This window comes from Mytilus galloprovincialis, chromosome 2 (genome assembly GCF_965363235.1).
Source record: "Mytilus galloprovincialis chromosome 2, xbMytGall1.hap1.1, whole genome shotgun sequence".
NCBI classification, from domain to species: domain Eukaryota; kingdom Metazoa; phylum Mollusca; class Bivalvia; order Mytilida; family Mytilidae; genus Mytilus; species Mytilus galloprovincialis.
This window is the reverse complement of record NC_134839.1, coordinates 86,259,126-86,271,263: the sequence shown is the minus strand read 5'-3', so window position 1 is coordinate 86,271,263 and position 12,138 is coordinate 86,259,126. Positions and strand designations below refer to the sequence as shown.

The following is a 12,138-nucleotide window of genomic DNA, read 5'->3' as shown; positions in this document are numbered from 1 at the left end:
TCCCCATAAACCGATCTAATCTCAAACTTATACATGAAAACTAAGCAAAAGTTTCAAAATCAAAAGACCATCACTGAGGGGGTGGGGCCAAATAGACTCCGTCAAGGGAGACAAAAATGACATATATTCCCAGTCATTGTATCTTTTGATTGAGCCATTTGGGAGGAGATCAAATGATTAAATACAAAATAATCAAGATCAAGGATAATTACAGAAAAAATAATCTTTAACAAAATAATCTTTAAATATAACTACTGTAAATTGTTGCCTTTACAAGCCAACCCATTGTATCCATATGAACTGCATTGTTTTCTCAGCAATAGAATATACATGTTAATTTTTACAGTTAAAGTGTCGACCATTTTTTTCAAGATGACTGTGAATACCTAGCGGCATCCACTCGTTTTTACCCTACCGCACTATCACCACTTTAGGTGTTGGTTCACTTATATTTTTACTTTTACATTTAAAGTTTAAAAGGGCACATAATTTCGAAATCTAAGTCATTGGCATATCAACCAAAGATTAAATTTCCTCAACCATTATTCAAGATAATTTTTTCTAAAAGTCTGCAAAATAAAATGGGTTAACCATGTTAATAAAATGAATCTTTAATGGCCTGAGTTAAATATCTTACCCTTTCATTAGTATTTTCAAACTTGACAAGATGTGCAGTCTGAGATTTACACCAATTTTCAGCATCATTCCAAGACATAAGGTTGACATATCTGAATCTATAACATATACTCCCACGTTGTTGCCAATATAATGGACATTTCTGACCTGAAACTATAAAGGTGATATACACTGAAAATCAATGGTAAATAAAACATATCATATCTCTTATAATTTCTCATATATATTTCAAAATGATGCTTTAAAATAATGATGACTGTAAAAAAGTATGATTGTATCATGCATGACACTTTTTTTTTCAAACAGATATTCTGCAATGAACATTACTTTTAAATAAAAAGAATACTGAAGCTGTTTTTAGATAAGAATGATCTTGATTTAGAAAACCCAGTGCTGTTAAATTTTCATAATTTCATGGGAATTCTATTATTTAATAATACTGTGAATGTATGGTACATTTGTAAAACCTTAAATATGATAAATTGCAGGAATTCTAATATACTTTGGTATCTATACATATATTACGGCACCAATAATTTTTCTTTTCAGGACTAACACTAACTAATTTACATAGAGCTGAGAACAGTATGTCTAACCGAAAAATGAAACTGATAGGCTTTTCAGTATAAATTTCATTTGCATATTATCTTGAATTGTTTTTCAAGCCATGAAAATTAAAAATAATTTAAAGCCGTGAAATAAGAATAACTGGTTTCTGGTTACGTCGTAGGCAGGCATCTCAGAAAAAATTAAAATAGCCTTGCCAGACGTAGGAAGTCGTCCCAGAAAAAAATTTAAAATAGCTACTAATAATTATTGGACTAGGTAAATCCCAACTAGTCCAAATACGTATGACGTCTAGACAGGCTTTTATATATTTTTTTTTTTTATGCCTTACATCGCAGGAAAGCGTCAAAGCAAAAATTTAAAATAACCTTCCAAGACATCATAAATATTTGGACTAAATTCCAACATGATAAATTGTAGAAATACAGGCATATTTTAGTCCAAATAATAATTGTCTGGCAAAGATATTTTAATTTTTTTCTGGGATGCCTTCGTCATAGGGAGACATCCCAGAAATAAAAATAGCCTTGCCAAAAGTCATAATTATTTGGACTAGGCATTTTTAGACCAAGATTACCGACGTCCAACGACTGTTTTGTGAGACAAGCTGGCAGTGTCCGATCTAGTCCAAATAATTATGACGTCTGGCAAGGCGTCCCAGAAAAAAAAATAAAATAGCCATGCCAGATCATGCAGATGTCATAATTATTTGGACTATGTTGGATCCAGAATTTTTCATAAGTGGGGGCCCACTGACTGCCAAAGAGGGGGCCCCCTCCAGTCATGCTTCAGTGATTCCCTATATAATCAACCAAATTTTTCTCAGAAAAGGGGGGGGGGGTAAGTCGGGCCCCCTCTAAATCCGACTGGCTTCGTTGGAAGGCGTCCCAGAAAAAAAAATAAAAAAGCCTTGCCAGACGTCATAATTATTTGGACTAGTGCCGTGGGACAACGACCCCAGCTTGTCTGACAAAACCAAAGCCCGTTGGACTTTGGTTTCATTTCATTGCAGATCATTGCAGTCGCCGATAAGGTAACACCTAAGTGTGTATTGTCAAATACTAACAATAAATCGCCAATTTCTTGCAAATAGTGCAATGCAGTAACTCTGAGTTTTCATTAGAAACTTTGTTTATGTTCTATTATACTTTCCCGCGGTTTTTGTAGTTCCGAATGACTTTCCCTAAATCGTTTTTGTAGTTCCGAACGGATATCCGAATGTTACCGGGTGTGTTTGTATATTCATATGCGGTGTTCTCATGTTACCAAATATTGGACCTACAATTTTGATTGCTTATTTAAATTATGATTACACTTCAGGAATTACAGATGACTAGAAAGTTCAGAACTCCCTAAAATCAACAACAACATAATAATACCAGATATAATTTTAAGCCCTATACCAGAGACATATATACACATATATATGTCTCTGCCTATACTAATATGACTTGCTTCTTTCGCTTTGTGAACAAACCCATGCTCTAAATCCAATAAAATTTGTTTGCACATGCGTATATTGACCTCTTCATTTTATCAAATTATCAATGCACTTCATTTATTTCCTTAACTTTTAAACACTTTCAAACACTTAAATGGTGCACAAAGTTCAAAGTTCTTTATTTCCAATTAAGGGCCCCTGACGGGACATAATGACAACAATAAACAATACATTCTGATTCTTAACACATAAACATATAATGAAGATAAAATTAAAATTTCAATTCACATGAAGAGAATATAATATCATTATATATATATCATATAAAATGTCACAACATAAAACAATTGTTATTGTTATTTGTTCTTTCAAAGTTTCATATCTGATTTTTTTTTTTTTTTTTTTTTTTTTTTTTTTTTTTTTTTTGATTCATTTCTGCCATGCTAGAGTGCCAGCAAAAATAGTTTAATAATTTATTAATTCACCATATTAAATGGAGAATGGAAATAGTTTGCTAACAGAGGTCCACCTCGTCTCTTATCCATAAAAATAAGTTGAAGGAATAAATAATACAAGTCACTAAAATGGAAAAGAGACCAAGGGCAAATGCACTTGGACATGTTAGGAAGTGGAATTTTAGATACCGTCTTAACCTCCTCGTGACTAGTGCACAAAAGTAAAAAATGTTCACTTTAATGCAGAATTCACCAAGGGATGATACTAAAAGGTTTTGGCATCCAAAATCTTATTTAATTATATTTACAAATGCATATATATACTTATTCAACACTCTAGCATAGCATTAGCAGGTGCAAGTGAAGTGACAAGGTCCCACTACTTTTAATTAGTATGTTCATGTTTGGCTATAAGGCAACAAATTTTACATAAAATTTCATGATCTTCATTACTCATCATCCAAATAAATTTTTCAGGATTTTGTAATTGGGTAAAATTAGGACATTTCAAACAAATAGCATTAATAAGATCATAACATTCACCTCTATACTTTGTACATGTTAGTAAAAAATGGTTCTCATCTTCTACCTCGCCAGATGAGCAATGAATACACAATCTATTTTGCACATGATGTTACTAATTCATTTATTATGACTGTAATGTGTTGCATTCCGAAATTGACATATTTGACCTAGATACGACACCCGTTCATGCTGACTGTTCAAACTCCTCCATCTGTCAAAGCACAGTGCCAGTCGTTTTCTTCTTTACAAACAAAAAAGGGAGGTTCATGGAAGAGCCTACACAAACGCTTTTACACTTATACTTATCGGACATAGAAATTACCTTAACTATGATTGTCCTATTCAGAATAGTCGAAATAAGTGATGCAAGCTATACTTTATTGCAGTTTTAACATGGCTTGGGTAGGCATTATATTCGTGTTATTTTAGCCCTCACTATCGCTAGGGCAAAAATAATCACGAATATAGTGCCTACCCATGTTAAAACTACAAAACAGTCTAGCTTGCATCAATTATTTCTTAAGTAATTATACACATAAGAAATTAAAAAGCCAGATATACTGTTCCCATGTAACAGCCAAGTAGATAATCATCTTACTAGATTTCGCAAAATATTTTGATAAAGTGCCACACCATCGCCTACTACATAAACCTGCGTATTACGGAGTAAACCCTAAAACAAACAAAACAGGATGCAAAGCGTTATCATAGAGGGTGCTGTCTCTGAATAGGTACCATGCAGAACTCTCTGGTGCACCTCAAGGCACGGTTTTTGGACCTTTGCTGCTCCTGGCCTACATAAACGACATGCCAGAAACAGCAACATCATCAGAGAACACACTACTTGCGGATGACAACCTTCTCTATAGAACCATAACAATGCTAACTAAACAGAAAGTTACCTACTGTAGACAGATTTAGCATCATTAGAGGACTGGGAAAATAAATGGCATATGAGCTTCAATGCGAAAAAAATGCATTGTAATCCGAATACAATCCAAGATCCGTCATGTGATATAAACTAATTACAATCTACATGAACACACATTAGACACCATTGAAGCCAGCAAATACCTAGGAGTAACAATCAGCGATAACCTAACACAGGCACTTGTCTCAGAAAAAAAAATCCTATATACCTTGATATAACATTTATTTCTGAGACAAGTGCCTGTGTAACCTAACCTGGGACAGACATATTGACAATATAGAGGGCAAATGTAACAAAACACTAGGCTTCATACGAAGGAACATAAAAGACTGCACTAAAACGGGTTAAGCAGCAGTATATTCAACAATAGTATGACTATTTCACCAAGGATAGTTGGTTGTTGGACCTTGTGACACACGGTGGGACAAGATTACGTAATGAGTTTCTCAGGTGCATATTACATCTGTGATTTTCTTCATTTTCTTCTTCCTAAAAGAGATTAACATCCAACTGCAGAGTTCTTGTGGCCTATAATTGCAGGTTTTCGAATTTATGTTAAATACATATTCCACAATTGTCCTACACTTCCGGGGCATATTGAAAAATTGGTCGAATAAAAATCTAGAAGGTTCAGATTTTCTAAATTATTCGAAAAAATCGGTATTTAAGTTCACGAAAAATTGTATAATTACACTAGTAATTATTCTTTCAACATGTTTGTTCCGTTTTGCGTCACTACTGATGGTAACTCCCCGATGCTTAACACTGGTTTTCATTGTTACAAGAACTATTGAATGTTGTTTCATCAGCAATATCATTAATATATAAAACAAAATGAAGAGAGCTTAGAACAGATCCCTCGTGAACACTACCTCAAACATTACAATATGCATGATTACGTACCCCAACGGAGATCAAAAATCAAAGGCAATACCAACAGGCCTACATAACGAAAACTACAGAGCTGAAGAAGAAGCTCTTATTCATGCTGCAAAACCCATAAAAAACAAAGTCGATAACGCAACTCAAGTAGTATTCCTGATTGATTCCCTCTCTGCATGTGCTACACGCTTTGACAAACGCCAGACAAGCTAACCCAGCTCGAACAAGCTTTATACACCATCAAAAGTCTAAAACATTACTTCAAGATATCCCTTCCCACTGTGGAAATTGAGGTTATGAACAAGCCGATAAGTGAGCAAAGCACGGTACTGAACAACAACGGGGGGAAAGTCCAGTCTGCTACACCAATTTAGTTTGAAACATATTTTATTTGTTCAAAGCAAAAAGGATCAGACACAATAACACATATATTTAAACAGTCAGGATTCTACTTCGTCAGAATTATCTCCCCATTACGCCAGTTCATTTTCACAATCGTAGAAATGGAAGCCATTGTAGGGATGACGCGCTACCAATTTTGCTCTTGGAAACCGATAAATTTATCCACATTGCACCATTACGATCCTTATATGTCAGTTGTATTTTAAAAGACAAATGTATCAACTAGCTAATGAGCATCAGTTGATGATCTTGTCTGCATTGATTCAACTTAAAACTATTGTCTGATCGGTTGTCAGGTGGAATTTTCGAAAACTCATAAACATTTAAAAAAATTCTAATTAAAAATTTCGTGGAAGGGCAGACTATAGTTTTTTAGTGTATAAAGACGACTATAAACCCTAGTTTTCACACACAAAAAATTAAAATTTTTCAAAGATATGCATTTTCATCATCCAACTTGAAAGACTGTCGTCAAGTACTTTCAGTAAAAAAATAGCTATTCGAACACACCTTTTCTGTTTTTGTGACTCATTAGATAGGTATTTCACTTGACCCATATATTTCATCTTTTAGTACTGTTATTTATTTGTGTTATAAAGTCAATCTGTAGCTTTGATATATAAAAATGATAGAATCTGAAGCGAGACGATGTAGGAAATATTCTTACTTTGTACGATATCAAGACAAAATATTCAACTCAAACACGCCCTAACATAAAAAGGTGCACTCGATTTTCTCTTTTCGATACAATTGTTACCCATTTTTTGGAATTTTTTCTTGGGTGACATAATGGAAGGGCAGACACGAAAATTTTTGAACTATTAGACTGATATGTTTTCCGTCCGTGGTAATGTTTTCAAAAAAATCGGAGGTTATGCATTTTCTTCATCCAACTTGAAAGATACCAATGTCGTCGACTTGAAATCTAATTGTTCTAATTAGCTATGTACTAGATAAATTGAAAACTTATGCAAATGGTGTTTTTAAAATAAAACACCTCGTAATTGAGAAGAAAATTATGGCAAGCCGTTCTCGTCAAAACTATGTTTAAACCATTTTTTGAAAAATTTACACACTGAGAATTACAACAAAGCACACTGAGATTTAAAAACTTCAAAGCGCACACTGAGAATTGAAAATTACACACTGAGAATTGAAAATTACACACTGAGAATTGAAAATGACACACTGAGAATTAAAAATTACACACTGCGATTTCATAAAGACGCACTGAGATTACAAAAATGAAAAACGCACACTGAGAATTGAAAATTACACACTGAGAATTGAAAATTACACACTGAGATTTCAAAAAGACACACTGAGAATAAATAAACTGAAAACACACACTGAGAATTTGAAATTACACACTGAGAATTCAAAATTACACACTGAGAATTTAAAACTACACACTGAGATTTGTGCGCACTTTTTATGCGCACATATCTAATTAGCATACTTAATCTGAATCTATTACAAGCTTAAAACAACAAGGGGACAGAACTCGTTAGTCCTTCGATTTGGTTCCAAATTATTAATAAAAAAAACTTTAGAAATACAAGAACAAGAAAAATACCCACTTACTCTTATTACAAAATATAACCAAATGGTGAAAAACTTTATTAAAATTATAAGAAAACATTGGAACAATCTGCAAAAGAATGCAGTGAAAATTTTACTCAAGTTGTCTATTATAGCATTTAAACGTAACAAAAATATAAAAGATTAACTAGCGAAATCAGGGAAACAGTTGGAAGACTTTTGAAAAGGACACATGTTTAATTTCTGGTAGTAATGATCTGAATTATAGGCAACAAACTTATGAATATGAGCGATGTTAAGTCTTGAAATTTATTACGAATGTTGGTTGAAGGTATCGCATTTCATTGTAATGACAAGAGTTCTTCAGATCAAGATATTAATCTGTAGAATTATTCATCTCATGAATATTCATTAGTAATTTGCATATTAATCTCAGTGTGTATTTTTGAAATGTCATTGTGTAATTAACAATTCTCAGTGTGTGTTTTTCGATTTATTTCATCTCAGTGTGTCATTTTGAATTCTCAGTGTGTGTTTTTTATTTTTTTAAATCTCAGTGTGTAATTTCGATTTCTCAGTGTGTTATTTTAGGTTTTTAAATCTCAGTGTGTATTTTTTTTTCGAAAAAAAGGGTTTAAACATAGTTTTGATGAGAACGGCTTGCCATAGAAAATTGTAATTTTGTTTGTTTCGATTAACTTTTAAAAATTTTGTCACTATAGTAAACAATACAGTACACATTTATCGCCTTCTCTAACAAAGAGCTTCGATTCTTTTGTTCTATTTCAACCGGGTTTCCGACTGTAAAGTCTTCTCCACAATACAATATATATAACAATACAAATTGAATGTGAGACCGAATTATATAATATAAACAACATAATTTTTATTTAACTTTACTGAAAAAAGGGACAGGGGATGAAGAAATAACGACATAGATTAGGAGGATAACGAAAATGATGATGATGTGCGTTTTAACTATGTTGATACTGTACTAAGAGGAATGATTTTGATCTCTTTATAAAACAAAACACTTGTTTACCAATTTGCACATTTTGATCATAGGAAAGCGTCTCTTTTTCAAAAACCAATAGTTTTAATTGGAGCCTTCGGGAAGCCAGCTGAGACTATGAAGCAGAATAACCCTTTCATTTAGATAAAAAGAACAATTAAAGAATAATGGTGCATGTCCTCAATGTCCAAACCGTATTTACATGTTGGATCTGCTACACAGAGATGAAGACTATTATCAAATCTCTGTTCAACGCCATAGACAGTTACCACCAGCTAATAAGATCTGAATAAACTACCATCTTCAGACTAAGGGCAGGACACAACAGACTCAATTAACATCTTAAAAAGCATGAAAGTTGTTCCATGTCCAATCTGTCCTTTTGGAGAATTAGAGCAAGATACTACACACATTTTACAGTCATTCAAAATACACCAGGCACTGATAGACAAGATATGGCACTCAGAAACACCACTCAAAGAGGAGGTATATGGACCAGTGGATACCCTACAGAAGACAACCAGATTTGTTGAGGAGACTGGTAATCAAGTGTAAAAGCGAACGATAGAAAGAAGAGATTACAACAGGAATAAGACGAATTTTGCTGCACTACTTAGATAGGAATATGTGGCATGCCAATGATACAACTCTCCATCCAAGTCACAATTTATAAAAGTAAACCATTATAGGTCAAGGTACGGTCTTCAACACGGAGCCTTGACTCAAATCGAACAGTAAGCTATAAAGGGCCCCAAAAAATACTAGTGTAAAACCTTTCAAACGGGAAAACCAACGGTCTAATCTATATTAAAAAGGAGAAACGAGAAACACTTATGAACCACATAAACAAACGACAACTACTGAACATCAGATTTCCTTAATGCAGATAATCTTTCTGGCAATGTAATAAGCTTCTGTCAATACAATAAGCTTTTAGTTTCCATATAGGACCTCTGTGGTAAACTTTGTCAAAATCTTTTAAAAAGTCACAGAATACAAAACAACTTTTTTCTTTGAAAATTATTAGCAATGCATGAAAGAGGAACATATTTTATCATTTAACATCATTGTTATTGGTGATACGTAACTAAGCTCATGTTTGATACATTGAACGAATATGTATCAAATATGCATGTTTATTTAAGGTGGATGGGGATCTTAATTACAATCCATAAAATGTTTTAGGAATTTGTCAAAATTAGTTTTTATCATGCTTTTTCAAAACATATATGTATACTAGTATATATATTTCTCCGTCTGCTTGCGTATAAAGAGTTCATTTTGTTATTTTCTCAAACCTTTATTCATTTGTACATTTATTTTATCTGAATAAAGACGGATTCATACTAAAATTAAGAAATAATCAAGATTACTAGTCGTAGATTTTTGTACTTCTCGTAGTTTTGAGGTCGAAACGACCAACACTTGCGTAGACACCTTAGTTACTCATATTTTCTATGTGTGGGGGTATATAGTATTTGTCCCACGGGTAAATATCAAATGACCAATTAATTTAACGTTTAAAATCCAATGAGTATTGAGAAGTAGAAGAAATAAAGCTAACAGAACCTGAGTTTCCTACTGAATTAAGAAAAATCATACCTGAGATTATACATATCAAACAAAAAGTAACCAAAATCCGTAATGAATTAAAAGGCACCATCATTTTACATTCTACATGGAGAGAATACAGAAAATTTTAGATATGCAGTTGAGTAAAGGGAGTTGCAAGAGGAGGTAATGGGGAGTTGCTTTTGATAAATTTATTTCATCCACGCTAAGAATATGAATGAATTTTCACTTTAAAAAGTTACTTGTTTCACCTTGTGTAAATATTAGCATAATCAAGATATTTTTTTGCAACATTTGTTAAATAATTTTACATAAATATGTTATTCTTTTTCCCCATAGGAACCTCATTGAAGATGAATGGCAAATAATAGTAAAGATTCAAAGTTTAAAGTATTAGATATATAAATGTTAGGTACAGACATATATCTATATCCAGATTGTACCCGTACACCAGATAAATTTTTATCAATATTGTTGATATATTGACTTATACAGCGATGCCACATATATGTAAGGTACTTCAGGTACTTAACTCAAATGATTATAATTCATATATATATATAACAAATCAAATTCGTTGATCTATTTCAATATAATGCAATGTAGAGTTATAATAACAGGAATTTTAATGCACGATATGCATCAATGTAATTAATATATAGAACACCGATTTCGCTACACTACTCTTATGTAGTGTATAACGAAATCAAAGTTCTATATTTTAATTGGATTAGATATGAATTACCTTGATTAATTAAAGGGGTTGAAAGTATTGCAGTACAAGAAATGCATATAAGGAAATGCAACATCACACACCAATTCTAGCCCGACACTACTGAAATCCTACTGGGTGGTGGAAGTAACCATAGATGTAATACTTTGGGCATATTTTTTCAATAGTGAACAACATAGTAAAACATGTAACACATAGAAACAATTGATCAGTATGTTGGTGTTTCTTATTGACAACATATTTGTTGAATTAGGAGGTAGACTTTTTTCAGCAAATTGTCGGTATTCCTATGGGAACGAACTGTGTGCCTATCCTTGCTGACCTTTTCTTATTTTCACAAGAGTTGGAGTTCCTTCTCAAATACAAGAAGATCGAAGAAGCCAGATCATTTAATTTCACTTTCAGATATATTGATGGTGCTCTTTCCATCAACAATGTAAACTTTTCTAATTGGGTTCTATTCATATATCCTCCAGAACTAGACAGTAAAGAAACAACAGACACAGTTTCCCCTGCCTGCTATTCAGACGTATTTACCTCGAATTTGACATATTAGTATGCGGTCATTTCAGTACCAGAATCTATGACAAACGAGACGATTTCAATTTTGAAATTATCAATTTCTCCACCTTAGTACCAATATACCAGCTAAACCTACATATGGGAAATATATGTTTGCCATTTTGTTTTTCTTTGTTAACATACTTGTTTGTTTTATAGTGATTTTAAAAGATTCATGATAACTTAGTGTTGACTGATGTACCCCTATTTTGACATTTTTACCTATTATGTCTGTTTATTTTGTTCACACGTTGTTTTCAATATAATGGAATTTTATGCGACTGTCATACATGTGAGAGGTTAAGCTAGCTATAAAACCAGGTTTCCACTACTTTATACATAAGGAAATGCCTGTACCAACATTTGTTTTCCATTCGTTTGATGTGCTGGAGCTTTTAATTTTGCCATTGGTAAGGGATTTTGGGATTCGAATTTTACTTGGAGTTCGGTAAAATGTTATTTGACTTTCCACTGGAGTATTGGCTCTTACATAAACATGCAACCCTTTTAAACTAGAAGATGCCGAAATTCTTTTAACGGTTTTTTTTCTTATTTCAGTCTGAGGAAAAACAAATCGCGTAGCTCTGACCAATTCGTACCTTTTTATGGTATAGTATTTCTATAAATGAAGATTTTAAATTATTTTTTAACTTTGTAAACAAAACAAAAAACTATAGCGATTTATTGCGTTTTTGGTTTTATATATAAAAAAAGTGTTAGGATTGCCAATGAGACAACATTCCACAATAGACCATATGACACAGGACGGAATTAACAATTATAGGTCACCGTACCCTATATTCACTTTGCTTATCATGTTTATGTCTGACGATACTATTTATGGACACTGTTATTCTAACTAGTTTGAATTCAACTCTA

At 32.7% G+C, this 12,138-nt stretch overlaps 1 protein-coding gene across 1 annotated transcript in view; it reads right to left on the bottom strand.

Annotated features, from left to right (window-relative positions):
- LOC143064701 (macrophage mannose receptor 1-like) overlaps nt 1-10,114 on the bottom strand; it is a 93,394-nt gene extending 83,280 nt beyond the window's left edge. The window contains exons 1-2 of the mRNA XM_076237735.1: nt 9,996-10,114; nt 638-789 (exon numbers count right to left, since the gene is read on the bottom strand). Of these exons, the coding sequence (XP_076093850.1) occupies nt 638-789; nt 9,996-10,059 (216 nt within the window). The 5' untranslated portion in view covers nt 10,060-10,114. The remainder of the gene's footprint in view (nt 1-637; nt 790-9,995) is intronic.
- Nucleotides 10,115-12,138: the final 2,024 nt, after the last annotated feature.